Genomic DNA, 21,001 nt, shown 5'->3' on the forward strand with positions numbered 1-21,001 from the left:
TTATGGACTGTGAGTACTTGTGAGCGCTCAGCAGGCAGGCCCGCACTTACCGCCACATGAATAGTGTGTTGCTGAAGAATAATCCCAACATTTAGAAAGCGATTAAGGTAAAAACAAAAGAATGACAGATTAGAGAACAAGACATTTTCTTCTGGACACGCATAAAACACCAAGTTGGTAACCATGCTTAAAAAGGGTATTCCTACCTCGGCTTTTCATAGCAGAGATGGGAAACCGCTGTTATGGCTACTGGCCACAGCCTACGGAGGAGTCGAAGGCTTAACACAGTGGAGTCTCCGTAGATATCATTCCCTTCAATGACCGCTACGGAACGATTGCTGCACAGGAGGTCGGAACACAGCGGCCGGGGTTTCCCATCTCGGTGATGAACAGCGAGATGGGAATAGTCCTTTAAAGACACTGCACCAGAAAAAGCTAGACCCCATCTGATTGTGTGGGGTGTCCAACCAATCACTATAAGGATCCTGAAGGTTCCCAAATGAATGAAGCTGTGCTCAAGCAAACACAATACGGCTCTACACATTTCAATGGGACTGTTGGAGCAAAGTTCCAGCTCTGCAATCTCCAGAAGCCCATTGAAATGAAATCAGCTGCGGTGCATGTGTGTGACCACAGTGCCACTCATTTGGGGAACTTCAGGATCTCCATTGTCATGATTGGTGGGGATCCCAGCAGTCCGACCCACCAGATAGGGGATAACACACTAAACTGAGAAAAACCCCTTTAAAAGCGGTCTCCAAGTTCTTGAGGCTCATTTTCCTGTTTGGCTATTTGTAGCCATTTGCTTTAATAACTCGCTTTCTATTTACCAACTTACTGGAGGATTTGTGTTGGATTTCTGACCAATCTGAGCTGTAAAGCCCGGCGACATGTAGGTCTGAGCCCCAGATGACATAGAAGGGGATTTCAAAGTACTTCAGATTCCCAATAGGCAAGCGATTGCTGATAATAGCGCTTCCTCAAGGATGCCTTTACTACACACTGCAGCCTCACTCAAATCTACGTGGCTGCTGCAAATATTCAGCTAGGAGATCCAGAGATCTTGAAGACATTCCATCCGTGATTTTAGTGGTTATCCGAGTGAGGAAGTCGTTGCTCCCCTTTAATACAAGAGCTCCATAGCCATTCATCAGCCTCTAGTTTCCACAGCAGTTACATACTGGCACTGGTAAAGCCACCAGCGAGTACACAGCTGGGGCCCGTAAACACCACGCCATTTATGGTTCGCTCCGGCCGCCTGTTTATACAGGCAGATACATTGCTGATTCATTCAAACGAGAAATCGTTCAGTCATTCAGATTCACTGTATAAGCGAGTGAGAACCACGGCATGACCGATATTAAAACCAATCGATTAGTGAACGAGCCAACGATGATTTTTATGCCTGCATAAAATGAGCGGAAAGCGAACAATTTATCGTTCATCATTGGCTGCGTTTACACTGAACAATTATCATTCACTTTCGCTTATTTAGGCCGCCTGCACACGGGCGGAAATCCCGCGGCGGGATTTCCGCCACTGAAAGCCTGCATAGGAGTGCATTACAATACGCACTCCTATGCAGACGGCCGCGGCAAACAAACAGCGGCATGTCCTATTTCTGTGCGGCTGCCGGCTCCAGTCTGCGCATGTGCCGGCTGCCGAAGAGCCGCGGCCGCGGGTGAGTACGTGCTCGTCCCTGCAGGCGCTCGGGTCAGGTCCCGCGGCGAGAATTCTCGCCGCCGGATGCGACCCGCTCGTCTGCAGGCGGCCTTAAAAGATAAATCGATCAGTGCAAAAGGGCCAAAGGCAAACAACCATATTTTCAGTCTACACAGGTCTACTCGAACAGCACACAGACCCATAGCAGTCAGTGCGCCAGATCACACTTCAGTTTTTTTCCCGCCCTCATGGGATCTGTGTATTTATGTGAAAAAAACTAAAATAAAATTAAAAAAATTTTTAAAAAAAACAGCACACACTATCCTGATCCAATCTACAAACAAGACTCCATCTATTCAAATCAACAGGGATGCAAAAGAAAAGCAACTAAACTTTTGTAAAACTTTTGACATAGAAGTTGTTGATTGTTGGGGCTCTGCAGAGAATACCAATTGCTAAAACAATATACAGGCGGCGTACGACTCCTATACCTTCTACTGAGTCCGTACAACACTCCGAGGAGAGCTGAAAAACAGCTAATTGTACACCGCATCCAAGAGAGCGCTTCTCCTTTATTTTAGTCAGCACCTGGACCCCCAACAGTCAAAACTTCTCACAGGTTGGAAGTTTTAATGAAGTTCAATTGCACTTTCACATTTTTCAAGATCACAATGTTTAGTACGGGTTCTTCCATACGACTGCATAGAATCCCCGTGTCATGCACCACTCCCTCAGGCATGACCAGTGTTACTACGTTTAATGCACACACAAAAAAAAGTGGTGCACATAAGATTTTGGCTACTACTTTGAGGTTAGGTGGTACTTACAGAAAAGGCAAGAGGCATGTAGTTCCTGCGCCGCACCAGCTTCTTGCGGTCACGTTCGATCTTCTCCTTCTGTGCCAGTTGCTGGTAATACTCCAACAGCTTGTTAATCTTAAGAAACCAAAAGAAACATCAAAAGGAGGAGAAGATTCCCAGAAAGATCGTTCATTTGTCATGCAGCGTCACTGAACATGTAAGGCCAGTCACAATGACTAAGGGCCAGTGTGGACTACAACGTGTATGGCAGCATCTTCACTAGATGATTGAGTAGCCAGAGGTTAAAGGGGTTGTCCCGCGAAAGCAAGTGGGGTTCAGCACTTCTGTATGGCCATATTAATGCACTTTGTAATATACATCGTGCATTACATATTGGCCATACAGAAGTTATACACTTACCCCCTCCGGTGCTGGCGTCCCCGTCTCTATGGCGACGATCAAACTTCTTCTCTGGTCGCACGAACAGTCGCGCTTGCGCAGAGAGGAATCCTCTTCTTGATGGTCCTGGCTCCTCCCTCTTCATTGCATAGCTCCGCCCCCCGTCACATGGTGCCAAGCAGCCAATGAGGTGGCTGTAATCGGCAGTGGAACGCAGACTGGAGAAGAACATCCGCGGCGCACCGTGGGAGAAGACCCGCGGCGCACCGTGGGAGAAGACCCGCGGCGCACCGTGGGAGAAGACCCGCGGCGCACCGTGGGAGAAGACCCGCGGCGCACCGTGGGAGAAGACCCGCGGCGCACCGTGGGAGAAGACCCGCGGCGCACCGTGGGAGAAGACCCGCGGCGCACCGTGGGAGAAGACCCGCGGCGCACCGTGGGAGAAGACCCGCGGCGCACCGTGGGAGAAGACCCGCGGCGCACCGTGGGAGAAGACCCGCGGCGCCATCTTTGAAAGAAGAATCTTCAAAGCTGCAGAACGGGGATCCAGGTAAGCGAATCTTTTTTTTTTTTTTTTAAACAAATGGATGCTGTTTGTCTGTCTACTAAGGTGGGGTCTGTGTAAAAAAAAAATTTTTAGGTTTCGGCGCGGGACAACCCCTTTAAGGTCGTTTACATGGCTCAAACTGAGTTGTGTAACAAACGCCGATCAGCAAGATCAATGCTCATTCAGGCTAACGCACTCTGCATTGCAGATGGCCAATCAGATGAGCCCTCGTTCACCAAGACCAGATTCCCACCGTCATCAGCAGACACCCTGTTTGTACTAAGGGACACGCTGCTGATACGGGGAATTTTTCAGCTACACACCAGATGCAATCAGCTGATGAATGTGCACTTGGATGGAGCTTCACATGGCCCAACGACTGGGAAACAAAGGTTTTGGCAAACCCTTAGGGCTCATGTCCACGGGGAAAATATGATTTAGGATCCGCAGCGGATTACCTGCACGCGGATCCGCACCCCATAGGGATGCATTGACCACCCGCGGGTAGATAAATACCCGCGGATGGTCAATAAAAGGGATTTTAAAAAAAATGGAGCATGAAAAAATCTGGACCATGCTCCATTTTCGTGCGGGTCTCCCGCGGGGACGGCTCCCGCGGGCTTCTATTGAAGCCTATGGAAGCAGTCCGGATCCGCGGGAGACCTAAAATAGGAATTTAAAAGAATTTACTCACCCGCAGCGGGCCGGGAAGGTCTTCTCTTCCTCACGGCCGCATCTCCCTTGCTTCGGCTCGGCGGATGTGCCCGGCGCATGCGCGCGGCATGTCGACGACGTGCCGGCAACGTGCCGCCGGCGTGAGGAATTCATCTGCCGGCCGAAAAAGAAGATCCGGCCGTGAGGAAGAGCAGAGCGTTCCCGCCCGCTACGGATAGGTAAATTCTTATTTTCAGTGCTCATGTCCGCGGGGCAGGAGGGACCCGCTGCAGATTCTACATGTAGAATCCGTAGCGGGCCCGATTTTCCCCGTGGACATGAGGCCTTAAACCGTGTAAAGGGGCCTTTTATTCAACAATCTACTTTTAAGGCTGGGTGCACACGAGCAGATTTGCACTGCGGAATCTATGGTGAACGTCCGCACTGCGGATCCGCAGCAAATACCGGTCGTAACATGCTATGGAAAAGTGCTTCTTCCCGCGCACAAGTGGAAATCAATTGCCATTTCTGCTCAGAGGAAAAAAAAATAAAAATAATCGCTGCATTTTCCATTTTTACACGGATTCCGCATGGACGGCTTCCATTGAAATCAATGTAAGCCATTTGACCTGCAGCCATTCTGCGATGACATTGCGGAAAGGTCGCAGGTACCCGCGTCATCACCTAGCAAAGGCGCGGGAAAAGCAAGGATTTAAAAAACACAAAACACTGTACTGCACATGTCTGGCGGCGAGCCGTGCAGACCATCCGCAGTACAGGAAACGAAGACAAGACGCAGGTATGCACGGACACCAGCCGGGCACAAGGTCGGATTCTGCTGCGGGCTCCCAGGACTGTAACAAGGGGGCATCCTCTACATCTAGAGGAAAGAAAGTTTCTACACAACATAAAAAGGGGGTTCTTTACTGTAAGAGCAGTGAGACTATGGAACTCTCTGCTTGAGCGTAATATTACATGTTGCTGTAGTCACTGATTACTTCACAATGGTGATCCAGGAGTTAATCTGATTGCCAGATTGGAGTTCGGAAAGAATTTCCTCCACGAGATGTGAAAAATTGGCTTCTACATCATTGGGTTGTTTTTTTTTTGCCTTCCTCTGGATCAACATTGCAGGATAATAGGCTGAACTGGATGGATATGTGCATTTTCAGCCGTACACACTAGGTTACAAGATCCATCTAACAAGTACTATGCCCGACGGACCCCACTGACGATTTCATGCCAGTCTGCGATGGATGCTGTAAATGGAGTTTCCAATACTGATGTGCACAGACCCCTAGATGTGACCAGGACAGGAGTTCTAGGTCTAGATGTACTAGTTTTACTAGGGTTATCCCTTTGCCTTCAAATTCATGTCAACTCCACATCCACCAAAAGCAGCCCCAAGGACATGTTCACAAGATGGAATCAGCTTGGGATTCAGACAGAAGCCCATTATCAATGGGCAAGCCAGCATGAAGTAGTAACATGTCCCTTTGTTACAGCAAGTCCAGACATCAAATCTGCAAACCTCATCTGTGTGAGCACAACCTGCTGTCCCATGGCACGTTACCTTATGGTTTCAGATGGTTGGGCACTGGGTTCTTTACCATATGACGGTGTTTAGCAGCACGGTATAATAATCAGATCACACATACAACCCGTGTAACATGTTCTGTACCGCACATACGGCACCCTTACTCACCCTCTGGGTGTGGGGATTCTCAGGCTCCTGCCAACCACCGCTGGCTGCAAAACAAAAGCAACAGCGATTCAGAACTAGTGATGAGGCAGATAATGACTGATAACATGTAACGCTCCACTGGCGGAGGTTTGGGGAGGACATTAATACTCCCGAAATACTGCAGATTTAGTGGTGTAAAGTACTGATGTCCACATGGCAGAATAAATGAGTGCTACAGAAGAGGAGCGGGGGGCAGCAAAAGCCTTTCGTCCGTATCATTGTGGGACGCAGCAAGACCTTGGGTATAGCAGTTACCACTAGGAGGAGACACTAAGCTGGCCCCTCCTACCTCCTTCAGGCACTGAACTAAATCAGTTTTAGCTTAGTGTCTGCAGGAGGCAGACATGTTAGTGTTAGGTCTTCAGGAAAAGAAAGATTGTGGGAATACGGGGAGGTAGGATTTTTTCCTGCCCTCTCACGGGAAGGGCGAACAGTATGATATCTCCACCGTGCCGTTACGCCTGAGGCAGAGAAGTAAAAAGGAGGCATGAGCATGCCTGTGTGCAATAGATTGATGTCCGCCAGCCATAGTGTTTCCCACCCTGGAGCAACTCTCATCCACCGTGACAGCGAGTGCGACAGGGAAAATTGCTGGAGGCGTAGGCAGTTGACTTAGCAAGCAGTGTTGGCGTAGTCTGGCACGGCTGTAAATTTAGGACGTGGCTTTTGCAGCCTACATCTCTGTTGGAGCTGTGGCACTCGGGCGAGGTTTCGCGGCAGGCCTGCATCTCGCGAGTGCTGCGGCCCTGCCGTGACTGGCTGTTGACCGGTACAGCAGTAAATTTAGGCCCCAGCTTTTCGGGTTGGAATATCTTGTGGGCCTTGCGGGCAGCTGTGACAGCCCATGAGTTGCCGCGCCTGGTGGTCGGCCCGCGTGGAATTAAATTTAAGCCCCAGCTTTTTGGGCCCATCATCGTTTTGGTAGTTGGGGAAAGGTGTCGCGGGAGCCCCGTGGCCTTTGCGGACCTTAGGTGTGCGGCATTGCCCCACTACGCACTGTAAGGGGCCCTAGGAGCAGCATAAAATTGTGTCCTCCCACCCTGCCTGTTATGCTTCTCTACTCCACTTGGAGGTGTGCGAACAGAGATGATGATGCTGCTGCTATAGGAGAAGCGCTGGCCCAGGAGCACCAGCTGTGATCTGTGGGTCCCCACGGACTGGGTAAGCTCTGCCTGCGGCAACTTCGCTGCAACTCCCCTGCAGTTCCCTCGCACTAATGATACCCGGTAGCTCTGTGTGCCAACGTCATGTCCGACCTCAGACCAGAAGGTTCTGGACAGGCTACAGTCAGGGCCAAGTTTTACGCCTGTGCTCGCTGTAACGCAAAAGGTTCATGCGCTCCTGCTGAATGAGCAGTTTAACTCGAATGGGCGCGATCCCTTCTAGATGAGCGAGGCTCTCATGATGTGGACAGTCACACACGCCAAGAGCCTCAGGGGCAGCTGCCCATGTACCCTGTAACTAGCCGGGCTCCTCACCCTACTCGAGCCATAGGAGTAATATGAAGGTGCCCATTGCTCCCTTCCTCAGGAAGGGTAATCTGGTACGGTGAGACTCCAGATCGCCATGGCTCACCAATTGCTACAGTTATCCACATTAGCCCCTCCCATCCAAGGAGTCATTGTAAGCCCTGCGACTATCAGCGTCGCACAGACCAGGCAATCGTGAAATCCAGAAGCTACCTCAATGGTAAGACTGAGTCTCGTGGAGTAAGGGTAGGACTGCGAGTATTCTACATGGTTGCTCATTGATGTTTCAGTCATCCTCAACATTACCCCTTACATGGAGGAGTAATTGTAAGATGTGCAACTCCATCGACGTCACACAGATCCGGCCAATCGTGACATTTGTGAGCTACCTTATTACCCCCATTTTCACAGAAGTAATGGTAGGACTGCGAGTCTCTGTAGTCTTCATGATTGCTTACTGACGATCTTGGTCATCCACCACATTACCCCCTTTGGCAGGGTTCACACAGGACGGGTTCGCCTGCGGCTCCTAATCCCAGGATTAGCCAGCCATGTGGACGAGATTTTGCAAAAATCTCGTCCACACGGGGCGGAAACTGTGCTGAATTGACAGCCGCAGTATGTCAATTTTTTTTTTCCCTTTCCCCCTTGCGGTCTCACTCCCGTGTCCCTGTCTATAGGGAGAGAAAGCCAACAGAATGCCAGCGGCCGAACCGCTCCAAATGCCGCGGGTTTTGAAGCTGCGGCTTTTCGGTGCGGCCAAGCCGCGAGATTTGCACCCCGTGAAAACCCAGCCTTACATAGAGGAGTAATTGTACGCTGTGCAACTATCAGCATTGCAGGGTCTAGACAATCGGGACATCCGTACGCTACTTCATTGCCACCCTTTACGGGAGAAGTAACTGTAGGACTGCGAGTCTCCGTATTCTACAGGACTGTTCACGGATTGCTTCGATCATCCTTAACATGACCCGCCGCTTTAGGAGGTGTAATTGTGAGCCGGGCGACTCTACTGGCCCTTCGGTATTGCTCTGGAACATAACTACTTATACCAGCTTCTCCATGGCGATGTAGATAGTCCTTTACTGCTGGTAATGTCTACAACTAGTTCCATGCGGGGTACATATATTAGGTGCTTCCTGTGTTACTTTCCTTTACAAGTACAGCAGAGGTTTATCCGTACGGCATTATCGCTTGCAGCGTCGTCAGTAACGGGCCTCTATGTCTCCATTACAAGGATGATTAACATTTGTGTATAGACGTATATACATAAATGGAGATTAGGAGTGGCACTCCATGTGGAATGTACTGTCACCCAGCCTGCAGCATCCCTGTTCTTCCGGGAGCCGTTCCAACTAGATGGACTGTAGTACATCCACTAGTCGCATTCTGAACCTCAGTGTTTTCCGGCACGGTTCGCCCCCCGGGGCACCTCGGCTCCCAGTCTGTTCAGGTACCCTACCTTCTAATTATCCATTAGCGGCCATCAGCCCCCCATGATTGGTCTTCTGCTATATTCCTCTTGCACCGTGCGGTGCTGAGAGTATTCCCAGGTTACGGCCCTCTTAGCTTTTGCCCCAACAGCAGGCGAATGGAGGGTCGGTGTCAAGAACAGCCCTGGCATTCCGGGCGTCATGTTCTCTCAGGTCAGTAGCTGCCCGCTCTTAGCAGTGACATACTACAAGCACACGGTGCTTTCCTCTTGACTTTGCTCGCCTGTCCCTTAGCTCCGGTAGGCATCGAGTCTCTCCCTTAGCTCTAAAGACACTTATAATTCTCTATCGGCAGATTGATTCCTTCCTAGAACAGGAACGCTTTCAGCCTGATCTTTATGGCCAACAAGGGATAGCTAATTGCTATCCGCGACAGAGTTGGCGCTTATTAGCGCCCTCTGGGAACATGCTAGTTTCATAATTTTTTTTCTAGGCCCTCCCCCTTGGGCATTGCTCTGGAACATACTAAGGTCTTGCCGTGTCCCCCAGTGATGCGGCCTGGCTCTTTGTTCCACTTGAAGTCTGTTTGGTTGTTCGTCTGTTCTCTCCTACTGCTTACGTACAAACAGATTTGGTTCAGTGCCTGCAGGAGGGGTATAAGCTGGTAGGAGGGACAAACTCGTTCTTTGATTAGTGTCGCCTCCTAGTGGTAACAGCTATACCCAAGGTCTTACCGCGTCACCCAATGAACGTGACGAGAAAGTGATTTTACGGCAAGTTATACCAAAAATCCGATTATAGGCTTTTGTAAAAACAGGAAGTGAACGCTTATTCACCCAATCATGGGGCAGTGGAAAGGGCCTACAATCTGCTGACGAGCGGGCAAACACTCATCCGGCTGAGCATGGCTTCTAAGAAAGCATAAAAATGCTCGCTTGTTGCATGTGACCAGGAGGAGACGCAGCCGACCATAGACTCTGTATGCCGAAGAGCATTCGTACTAACAACTGTACACACACACACACACAAAAGCCATATGGGAAACTCAGAGCAGACATGCTCTTTGATAAAGAGGAAAAAAAGTCAATTTTCCACCTCCTCTGGCACAGGGGTCATTGCGTGCTGCCCGCTACTCCCTGGGGTGCCCCCGCTGAACATCGTGCATGGCACTGATGATCTGACTCTCCACAGTGCCATGTACAAGCTTCAGGGGGAGACACCACAGGAATGGGAGAGTCTACAATTATGTCATACCTCCCCTCTCACCCGGCTCCAGGTCACACTCCCTTTAAACTTGCTCAGGGATCAACCGATTGCAATGCTGGTGCTGATGGTTACGTGACAAGGGAGGCGCTCTGAGCAACGGGATCAAATAGCGGTAAACTCAGACCCCTGGCCATTATCACATAATCATGCGTGGTGCAATCACCGTCAGGTACATAATGCAGGAAGGGGTTAAAGTCAGACCCTACAGAAATAGATTGTATTAATGGGGATCCCCGTCCTACAGCAATTACATCAGCTCCATCAGTGTGAAGGCCTTCCTTGGGCAGTGAACACACAGCACTACTCAGCGACTCGTCCTTCTGGCCCAGATAGTAGCAGCATGACGCATCGCAACTTGCAAATGGGAAGACGGAACAATTTCTCTGCAAGGTTAGCTTTTCCTTACGGCTTCTAATTCCCAGTCATTGTTTCAAGACTTGTTAAAAGGTGTGACCTTGACTTGCAGGAATGCTACCTTCCAGCAGGTGGAGCTGTAGAGGCATTATTCCATCTTTCCATCTGCATATTTCCCAGAGGAGCATGGATAAGTTTCCCCACACCTTCTAGGTGCTCTCCTCAAGCAGAGACGATACCACCCCCCCCCCCCTTCCACAGTTGTGCAAAATTTTAAGGGGATTTCTGAGGATTTTTAACAAATTGTCTATTAGGAAAAGCAATCAATGCAACTTTGCTGAGGATCTGCATTCCCGGATTCTACCAATCAGCAGAAAATAAGGCTGCCCTGTTAGAGGGAGCGGCTGATTGGCCAGGCTTGTAGGGACATCATAGTGCAGTAGGTGGGGCTCAGACCTAACCCAATCCAGCACTTATGGCTATCCAAGCAGCATGCACATCTCACAGCATCACTTTGCCCCACAGATGTAATATTCGCTTATTTAGCACACTCACCCACTGATTTGTCTGCCATCCCAACATCTCTGGAGGTCCAGCGGCAAAAGCCACAAGCCAAATAGTAGGCTTTCTTCATGGTTGTTTTGGCCGGGTCATCAGGAAGTGGAGCGGGAATGCTTGTCGCCCGGGTAGAGAGGGTGTGCATACAGCAGGGGCAGTCAAAGCAATTGGCACACCTGCAAACAACAGAACCCATCAGGTCAGTGTCTAATACTGCTGTCAATACAAAGGTCTCACTGGCTGTTAAAGAGGTTGTATCATCAAGACGACACTCCAGTAATTAAAGGGGCTGTCCAGGCTATTGTTATCAGTAGCTGATCAGCTGGGGTCTGCTGCCAGCGTCACAACACGCAGGGTAGAGAGTGGAAGCAGATCGATCTGACACATGCGCTGGTCGGCACTGGGGATTGCCGGCACAGCTCGTTATCATCAGTAAGAGCTGTGCCAGCCACCACACAAGCAATCTACCTCCGCTGCGTACCTTGTGACGCCGGCAGCGGGTGCTCGAACAGCAACCCCCAGCTAATTGGCTACTGATGAGCTAGTCTAAGCATAGATCATTAGTAACTGCCCGGAAAACAGAATTTTTTGTTACTTACCGTCCAGAACTGCTCTGCCTTGGGGGAGTGAGAAGGTACATACCCGAGGTGCCAGCACAGGCATTAACCACAACATAAACACTCCGTCCTGGGAGAGCCTAAAGAGGCGGTATGGTAGATCGACTGGAGGCCCATTTACACAACATGATCAGTCAGAATCGTTCAGGAATTTGAACGATAACGGCCCCATGTAAACGCATGCAGCGACTGACGACAGTTGTTCGGTCATTCAGTTTCTGCATGAACGACACCAGAAGCTGCTGTTTACACTGAACGACTGTTTAAAAGGGAATAGAGGCGGGCGGGACACACATACCAGAAGCTGGCAGAGTCTGGCAGGCATATGATAAGCTGCCCTGCGGAAGACGGGAATGAGTTGTCTGGTACCGGTCACACAAGTGGGGTTATGAAGGTATTGGCCGACTGATATTTGGGGGGCATGCTATGACCACGATAGAGAGTTTGTAGGAGGATTACATACGGTCAGTAGCATAAGAAGATTGGAGTATACAATGCGGCAGCATACAATAATGCTTTATGGAAGGTGCAGAGACAACCTGAAGCTCATGGCATTGTGAAGGAGTGCCACGTAGACTGCAGCAGGAGCACCGGTATCCCTCCCATCGCTGGAGGGGTACATGCCATGCCTGATCGTAGCTGTGTAGGGGTGGAGTGTGAGGGCAGAGGTGGTAGTAATGTGAGCGACTGATAAAACAATCAGCACAGAATGATAGATTGTCCATCAGCAATATCTTTATTCCCGCTTACGTCGACAGTCAGATGTGATGAAAGCCTACATGGCCTGCGTGAGCTCTGCACATCCTGAACGTCTCGTGTGGAGTTGTTGTACGCATCAAACCCTGCCGAGTCAGACCTTTAGCCACATGGAGGAATTTGTAGGCCTTAAAGAGAATCCGTCACCTCCTACAAACACCAAGTTATGGTCTTATATAAGCCGGGTTATAGACTCACCGGGTTACAGACAATTATTACACTCACTGCCTTCCTGTTCTCGCACCGTCACCAGTGGACTGATCTCTGCAGCCATGTGCGCGCCAATCCGGCAGAACGGTGGGTGCGCGCCAATCCGGCAGAGCGGTGGGTGCGCGCCAATCCGGCAGAGACGAGTCCACTGGGTGCGCCCGGCGGCAGAGACGAGTCCACTGGGTGCGCCCGGCGGCAGAGACGAGTCCACTGGGTGCGCCCGGCGGCAGAGACGAGTCCACTGGGTGCGCCCGGCGGCAGAGACGAGTCCACTGGGTGCGCCCGGCGGCAGAGACGAGTCCACTGGGTGCGCCCGGCGGCAGAGACGAGTCCACTGGGTGCGCCCGGCGGCAGAGACGAGTCCACTGGGTGCGCCCGGCGGCAGAGACGAGTCCACTGGGTGCGCCCGGCGGCAGAGACGAGTCCACTGGGTGCGCCCGACGGCAGAGACGAGTCCACTGGGTGCGCCCGACGGCAGAGACGAGTCCACTGGGTGCGCACGACGGCAGAGACGAGTCCACTGGGTGTGCACACACTGTTCTATATGGGAGTGTACAGCCGCAGAGACGAGTCCACTGGGTGTGCACACATGATCCTGAAATAGCATGGGAATAGGGTCCGGGCGAGTATAAAAACTTCTGTACTCCTTTGAATCGGGACTATGAGCACCTTCGTTTAGTTTATGGTGCCTGTTTGATGCAGTTGCCGCCCGATGCCCTGCCAAGTGTCAAGTTAGATTTATTTTCTTTTGTGGAAAATGTGCAGACAGCAAAATGCTGAACATCTTCACACAAGAGCGCCCCCACTAGTGCCTGGTTTAGACACAACAGTTCTTGTTCAGACATCTTTTGAGCAATAACCGGTGTGTACATTTTTACAGGGAAAGGCGATCGCTCAAACGGCCGTCTGATTGACAGTTTTGAGTGATCACTTTGCGCTCCCAGCGGGGTATCCAGAAGATAAGAGGGGCCGCTCTTCTGTATACTCCTGTTTTCATGGAGCGCTTAGCTGGTATACAGCTGTGCGCTCTGTGCGGAGTATGAAGAACACAGCTGGACCGCTGTGTTCACAGAGCGGGATACAGCTGATACAATAGTATTAGCTGTATCCTGCTGTGAATTCCTGATGAGGCTCATCATTGTCTTGCAGCATGCTGAAAGAGATTAGCAACTCGTTAACGAAAACTGCACGATGTCCGTATAGTTAGACAACGATTATCGCTCAAAAGACGGCTTTGAGCGAGAATCTCTGTCTAAACCTGAAGTGTGTAAATATTGGTGTATTTAACCCCGACAGCCCTGCACCAGACAGAAACCGGAAGGAGACCTGTCAGCAGAATCTCCCAGCAGTGCAGCTTCAGATGAGAGTATTACAGGCGGCTGTCCCAGCCCAAAGGTGGGTTTACTGGTCAGTAGGATACTGCGTTTGGGACTATGGATCCATGGTGGGGGCCAGGACACTCACGTATCATACACTTGCCTGAGGCCTGTAATCGTGAATCACCATAGCCCACTGTAGAAGGAAAATATTAACCCCTTTTTACTTTTTTCTGTTAAATCTAGTACCAGGAACGACAGGATCCCGCACCCCGAGCGACATGACTTGTGTACGGGATCATTCGCATGGTCGTGTGATGTATTTCACCAACAGCACATTGTAGCCTGCGGCGAGTCACATGGGAGGTTTCTCAGACGGACTCATGTGATAAACAAAACCTCTGCATATCCCATCTATGCCTGTTTTCAGTATCCATGCAGAGAGGATGGCACACAGCTGGTGCCCACATGATGGTGGATGCGGGTGTCACCCTTCTCACTAGTGAAGCCCAGCCTCGGTGTGTGGACTCCGCCCGACTACATAATTCTACATAGGAGTTATAATGCAAGATACACAAACCACAGAAGTCAACGCAGGCACAGACCTGTTCTTCTTCAGCTTGGCCTCGGCCGACGGCATGTTCTCCAGGCAGCTGGGACAGTAGTGCGAGTCCACCTGCGGGAGAGGACAGGGGTGAAGCTCTAGTAGACAGCGATCGCTGGGGGCGGACACACGGGGCGGACTGGTCGGCGCGCTACTAATTAAACTCTGCTACAAAACCCTGCAGTATTAGGCCTCTCGCACAGACGCTTGTTCCCACGATTAGCGCGGTGTTTTCAGCGCAGATGGCGGTATAACGCTTCAGACCGCCGGCGGAGTCTGTTCTCTTTTGGACGTTCAGCGCTCCTCATCAATGATGATGCTAAACTCCGGCAGTGAAGGTAACATCGCAGCGCTGTGTGCAGGAGGCCTTAGGCTGCCATTACACGCACATGGCACAGCACAGGGACAGCGCTGTCTGACATGCGGGACGCTCCACATTACATGTCTTATTGTCCTGCAGGAAGCAGAAGAGCTCCGCGCTCGGGTCCCGCCACAAGACGACTCGCATGGTTCCCACGGAACGGAAACACCGTGGGTTTTCCGTAGCAGAAAGTTAATCAGTACCAGAGCTGAAACGCACCAGGGGGGCAGATGTGGACTCAAAATCCTTTGCGGATCCACAGCCGATTTCGACCTGCTGCTTCCCTTACCGCAGCGCACACCGGACAACCTCTACTAAGTGCTGCACCCACTTCTGCAGCACCCGACTGGCAGCCGCAGCACTTTGTGGTGGTTGCCGGGTGAGGGGTGCAATGAGGGGCTGTTAAACTGCGATGAGCAGCAGGAAAAGCTGCGGCATATCTACATGTGAACGCGTCCCTACAACACCAAACGGCAATATACGCTGCAGACGTTACATACAGCGTGGATAACAGCGTGTAACAACGCATCCACTTTGCTACTATTAGGCAGCGGCTGAACCCTCATGTACACGGTGCGGGGGTCAAGCTACACATCACGAAGTAAGTGGCCTGAATGGCCATACAGAATCCACGGGGCATCAGATGAAGCCGAGCGCTCCTGCCGATGACCATTCTTATATCCCGCCGCTCGTGCTGTAAACACCGCAGATTCCACGCTGCTTCCCGTCTGCAGCCTCGAGGGCGCACGCAACCGCTGCATACAGATCTGGGATTTTAAATACGCACCGTTTTCACGGACTGCAGCCGCGCATATCCCAGCGACTGCGCTTTATTCATTTTTCACACACAAAAAGATAAAAATAAAAAAAGCCGATTTTGCGCACAGCTGAGTGCGTATCAGGTGTGGGTAAGGGGTTTTACCCAACTCCTTTGACTATAATTGGCTACTTCAGTCCATAATAAGAACCAACAAGACATGAAAAACTCCTGTCCGAATGTCCGATGGCAAATCAACGGGGCTCCAGCGCTCCGTATCATCAGCGCACGGCCGCGGTCACACCGGCGACAAAGTCAGGTGATTTAGTCGTGTTGCTACAATGCTATAAGTCACATGTATGAGAAGCCCCTGGTTTCCTAGGGGTCTCTTCACACATACAATGTTTTGTAGCCCATGTTTACCTATGGAGCCTTCCTCTCTGTTTCGTCGCATCAAAACAGGATTTTCATGCGATGCAACTTTGACAGCAGGAAATCCCACTATCAAAGCTTAAAGGGGTTGTCCCGCGGCAGCAAGTGGGTCTATACACTTCTGTATGGCCATATTAATGCACTTTGTAATGTACATCGTGCATTAATTATGAGCCATACAGAAGTTATTCACTTACCTGCTCCGCTGCTGGCGTCCTCGTCTCCATGGTGCCGTCTAATTTTCGCCGTCTAATGGCCAAATTAGCCGCGCTTGCGCAGTCCGGGTCTTCTTCTCTTCTCAATGGGGCTCCGTGTAGCTCCGCCCCGTCACGTGCCGATTCCAGCCAATCAGGAGGCTGGAATCGGCAATGGACCGCACAGAAGCCCTGCGGTCCACCGAGGGTGAAGATCCCGGCGGCCATCTTCAGCAGATAAGTAAGAAGTCACCGGAGCGCGGGGATTCAGGTAAGCGCTGTCCGGTGTTCTTTTTTAACCCCTGCATCGGGGTTGTCTCGCGCCGAACAGGGGGGGGGGGGGGGGGGGTTGAAAAAAAAAAAAACCCCCGTTTCGGCGCGGGACAACCCCTTTAATCTAAGCCCTGGCTGCAGGAAAAAAAACAAAAAAAAGCACATACATTCCCTAGAAGCCCGTCAGCCCGGCCGCAGCTTCTCCCCGGGTCCTGGCACTGATTATCTTTGTCTCTTCAGGTCGGGGATTGAAAGAGCCCCGCCTCCTGGAAGCGCTGCCTCTGATTGGCTGACCCTTAGCCCATCAGAGGCAGCACTCAATGAATAGTTGTGATTGGTTCATCGAGCGCTGGCTGTGATTAGCTAAGAATCAGCCAATCAGAGGCAGCGCTTCCAGGAGGCGGGGATTTTTTATTTCCCGACCAGAAGAGATGAAGATGATCAGTGACGGGGACAAGATGCGGCCGGGCTGACGGGCTTCTAAGGGGATGTGGGGTTTTTTTGTTTTCTTCTTCTTCAGCTATGGCTTATTTTCGGGGGAAGGGCTTATATTGCAGACCTCCCCCAAAAATTCTCACATGCGGTGCTACAAAGTCGCGGTATCACCACGAGAAACCACAGCGATATCACACAGACGAGCGATGTGACGTCACTGCGAATCACTCGAGGCCTTGTACAGAGAAATACGCCAGAGTGAGCGAAGCCCAAATACGGAGCGCCTTCCTACTGGGGGCGCACGCCACGGGGGTTATCACAGCATGGCCATCACCCCGAGCCGGCGTAGGGCACTGGCGTCACGGAGCAAGTAAGCCTGCACTCCTTCCATTAACAGTTACAGAGGGCGGAAAAAAACAAGCCTGCTGTCTGGGTCTCGCTGCCAGCCGCAGCTACAGGGAGCGCCATCACTCCTGAGGGGGAAAAATAATAAAAAGCATAGTAACCGCCCGTGAGGGGAGCGGCCAGAGGGCTAGGCCCGAGACCGCGGCCTTTCCCAAGCAGGCGGCCCGAAACCGACGCTACATCATCCCAGCCGGTGTGACAGTGAGCGACAGGCAGACGGCCAATCAGCGCTTAGTACGTTCGCACACAGCCAATCACAGCGCGCCTCTAGAATAGCCCTCCCCGACAAAGGGCGGGAATATCTGAGTGACAGGAGAAGCTGACCAATCAGAGAGAAGCCAGCTCAGCTTCCTGTCACCATACTGAATCTAAAGATGCCGGACTGTAGGAAGTGAATAAGCGGCCGTACCTCGTGAGACACGCATTCCAGGGAGCGGAGCTCGCTGCAGTAGCGGCAGAAGTACAGCTGGGATAGAGGCGCTCGAATTTCCTTCTCGCCGTGAACCAAGTACAGGACCCTCTCCAGCTGCAGCAGAGACGCCATTTTGCGACAGCGCCCCTCCCTTAGCGTCACGTGACCAGGGCGGAGCTGAACGCTTGGACTCATAACGCAATCCTGATCACGTGATATCAGTTCGTTGTGTTGTTTTTTTTTTCTCTTCATTTTGACAACCGTAACTTTATTGACAAGTCTATTCACAAAGTCTGTGTATAAAATAATACAGTGTGGGTGATAATCTTCTGTAGGGTTTATTACATGGACAGATGCACTGTATTTGGGCGCAGTGTGTACGCGGGCAGTGCGCGTGGTTTTTTTTGTTACATATGTGCAGAATTCTATTATTCGTTCGCGTGCTGTCCGTTTTTCATGCATGCACAAAAAAAAACAAAAAAAAAACAGAAGGCCCAATGGCTGTTTTATTGTGGTGGGGGGTGGGGCGGCGCCACTTCAGGATGTCGCGGTGATGACAAACAGACGCAGCATTTTCCTTCTATAAACGGGTAATTCGCTGCTCGCACCCCGTCGGGCGCCACGAGTGCGTTAAAAATGACGTATTTAACCAAGATTCCCACTGATTTCATTCACAATACACTTGCGTCATAAATCCTCACTAGCGGTACGGACAGATAACCGTTAACACCCTGTCACAACCCACGTATAAATGGCGTCACAATCCCCGTTATCGCCAGCCTTCTCTGGGAAGATACTCTCCCGGTCCGAACATGCTGCAATTTTAGATCTGCGCAGGGCATCCGCAAAGCACCTAAGAGTCAGTTCAGTTGCGGGCGCGCCATTGTTTCCTCTGGACGGCTAAAGCTGCGGATCTAATAAATCCAATCTGCACGTGGACCTTGGGCCCTAAGCTGGATACTGTGAGCAGTGTTAGGCCGCCTGCAGACGGGCGGGTCAGATTCGGCAGCAAGGATTCTCGCCGCGGGACCCGACCCGAGTGCCATGCGCAGACCGGAGCCGGCGGCGGGTGAGTGACATTTCTGTGCGAGGCTTGCCGCGATTTGTTATCGCGCGGCCAAATCGCGGCCGTCTGCATAGCATTGCGTTTGTTAACGCAATCCTATGCAGGCTTCCAGCGGCGGAAATTTCGCGGGAAATCTCGCCGCTGAATTTCTGCTCGTGTGCAGGCGGCCTTACTACGCATCGTTTACGTTTATGGACGCCGCCCTGGAATGATAGAATGTGCACCTTTTCCTTCTCCTGAGCTTCAGACTTTGGCAGCATCCAGAGCTGAACTCTCCCAGCAGTTCTTGGGAGGACCTGTCATGTGCTCATGTCCGTGGGGCCAGATGTATAGCTTTACAGCCGCACTCAACAATCATCCTGCTTTTGTCCCTTCTCGTTTCCCCGTGCATGCTCTCTTTAGATTTGGCTCCTGGTGCTGTGAATGCGTCAAGTGGGAGGTCCCTACTTTTCACTGTCGATGGATGACATCAAATTTGACTGAGAGCGAGTGGTGAGGACCGCCCACTTGACACATTCAGAGTGCCAGGAGGAACAACTAAGATTAGCTGATACAGGGGGAGTATAAATGAAAGACATCGTTGGAGACAGTGGGACCCCGGCTGTGTTAGAGGGGTGAGCAGTGCCCTGCTCCCCTTTTACTACAGCTGCTCTCCAGTGGGCACTGGATGAGCTCTGGTGCTTTGGGTCTGCCCCCTTGCTGGATTGAGGAGGCCCCAGCCCCTCTGTGACATTAGCGGTGATGTCGCTAGTGCATGGAAGTATATGGAGGGCTAAGCCTCACCCCCTCAAGATTCTGGTCGAACCTTCTCAGCGCTGCAAGCCCCATACGAAGGTGTGCTGTGCCACAAGTGGGTGAGAGGCAGCAAGCAGAGTGGTTCTTAAAGTGGTGAAGCCTGTTTACACAGGGAGCCGCACAAGTGGCCATAGCCCCATGCTGGAGAGCAGCCAGTAGCCACAAAGTACAGCCGTTATGGTGGCAGATGCTTCAGGAGAACTGCACCCCCCGACTAGGGACTAGCTATCAGCAAAGCCGTGGGGAGAGGGAAGATGGATCATAGACCTCCAGGACAAAAGAGGCCCAACGTCTATGCACCATGTCGAGGGAGACCCCCGTCCCAGAAGCCGATGGTGGGGCCACGACCCAGGACAATGATCAAGCATCGGGACATGAGACCGGTCTCCACAGACACTAAAGGGACGAGACGTATGGATGTGGAGTGGGGGAGCAGCGCCCAAAGGGACTGTAGTAAATGGTAATGTTGACGCAAAATAAACAGAGTTAATAAGAGGTGTCTGTAATTTGTAGTTATTTTGTAACGGTCGCGCCAACAAGCCACTTTGTACTGACATGATGCGCCACTAGGAACGTAGTGAGACGAGGGATGGTCTGCGGTCTGTGTGGCCACGGAGATATATTTTTGACGTGAGTCTATGATGTCCGTATCATGCAGCGGATCTCCGAAATTACAGTAAGCCAAATTATGTAGAACAACAGTGGGTACCTGCGAGTGAAGGCCGATACACGAGGGCGAGGGGCCTTGCTGTTCTGTTATATATTATATATATATATATATATATATATATATTATATATATATATATATTATATATATATATATATAATATATATATGAGATATATATATATAATATATATATGAGATATATATATATATAATATATATATGAGATATATATATATATATATATAATATATATATGAGATATATATATATATGTTCGTAACTTTTAAGTAACTTATGCCCTCCTATGGAGTGAAGCAAAGTCACAATTCCCCTTGTCCCCTTCTGTCAGCTCCCGTGTTATCACCTATCTATGCAGCTTAGGCATCTTAACTACTCCTAGGGTTGCCACCCGGCTGGTAACCCGTTGGCCCGGCCAGTAATTAAGTGGAAAGGTCGGTGCTCGTGTGTATTTTTTCACCAGACATATTATAGGCTGTCAAACAATAATTGTCAGCTGTGAGCATGGCGGACAGCAACTCCACAGCATCAACTCCACTCGCCCTGCCTCTCCCGTCCGTCTCCAATGCTGAGATCCCTGACCTCTCCACCCAGCATCTGCGGTGCAACAGGGACATGCAGGATGCAGCTGCCAGGGGAGTTCAGGGATCACAGCAGCGGAGGCGAACAGGACCTAGAGAGAGACAGGGCGAGAGAAACCCTTGATGCTGTTGGCTCGCTGCCTGCCGGAGGTTCAAAGAAGAGGCCCTATTATTACTGTGGGTACTGTCACTACTGGGGCCACTGTTACTGT

The 21,001-nt window shown here is 51.1% G+C and overlaps 1 protein-coding gene across 3 annotated transcripts in view; it reads right to left on the reverse strand.

The window, feature by feature from the left end:
• DCTN4 (dynactin subunit 4) overlaps positions 1-17,823 on the reverse strand; it is a 33,257-nt gene extending 15,434 nt beyond the window's left edge. Inside the window, exons 1-6 of one of the 3 annotated variants that reach the window (XM_066590405.1) lie at positions 17,656-17,823; positions 14,391-14,461; positions 10,884-11,062; positions 5,768-5,811; positions 2,490-2,597; positions 51-71 (exon numbers count right to left, since the gene is read on the reverse strand). In XM_066590405.1, coding sequence (XP_066446502.1) covers positions 51-71; positions 2,490-2,597; positions 5,768-5,811; positions 10,884-11,062; positions 14,391-14,461; positions 17,656-17,790 — 558 coding nt within the window. In that variant the 5' untranslated portion in view covers positions 17,791-17,823. Of the gene's footprint in view, positions 1-50; positions 72-2,489; positions 2,598-5,767; positions 5,812-10,883; positions 11,063-14,390; positions 14,462-17,347; positions 17,434-17,655 lie in introns of those variants that run through there. The other 2 variants (XM_066590408.1, XM_066590406.1) reach the window with 2 other exon arrangements.
• Between the last annotated feature and the right edge of the window lie 3,178 nt (positions 17,824-21,001).

This window comes from Eleutherodactylus coqui, chromosome 2 (genome assembly GCF_035609145.1).
Source record: "Eleutherodactylus coqui strain aEleCoq1 chromosome 2, aEleCoq1.hap1, whole genome shotgun sequence".
Lineage (NCBI taxonomy): Eukaryota > Metazoa > Chordata > Amphibia > Anura > Eleutherodactylidae > Eleutherodactylus > Eleutherodactylus coqui.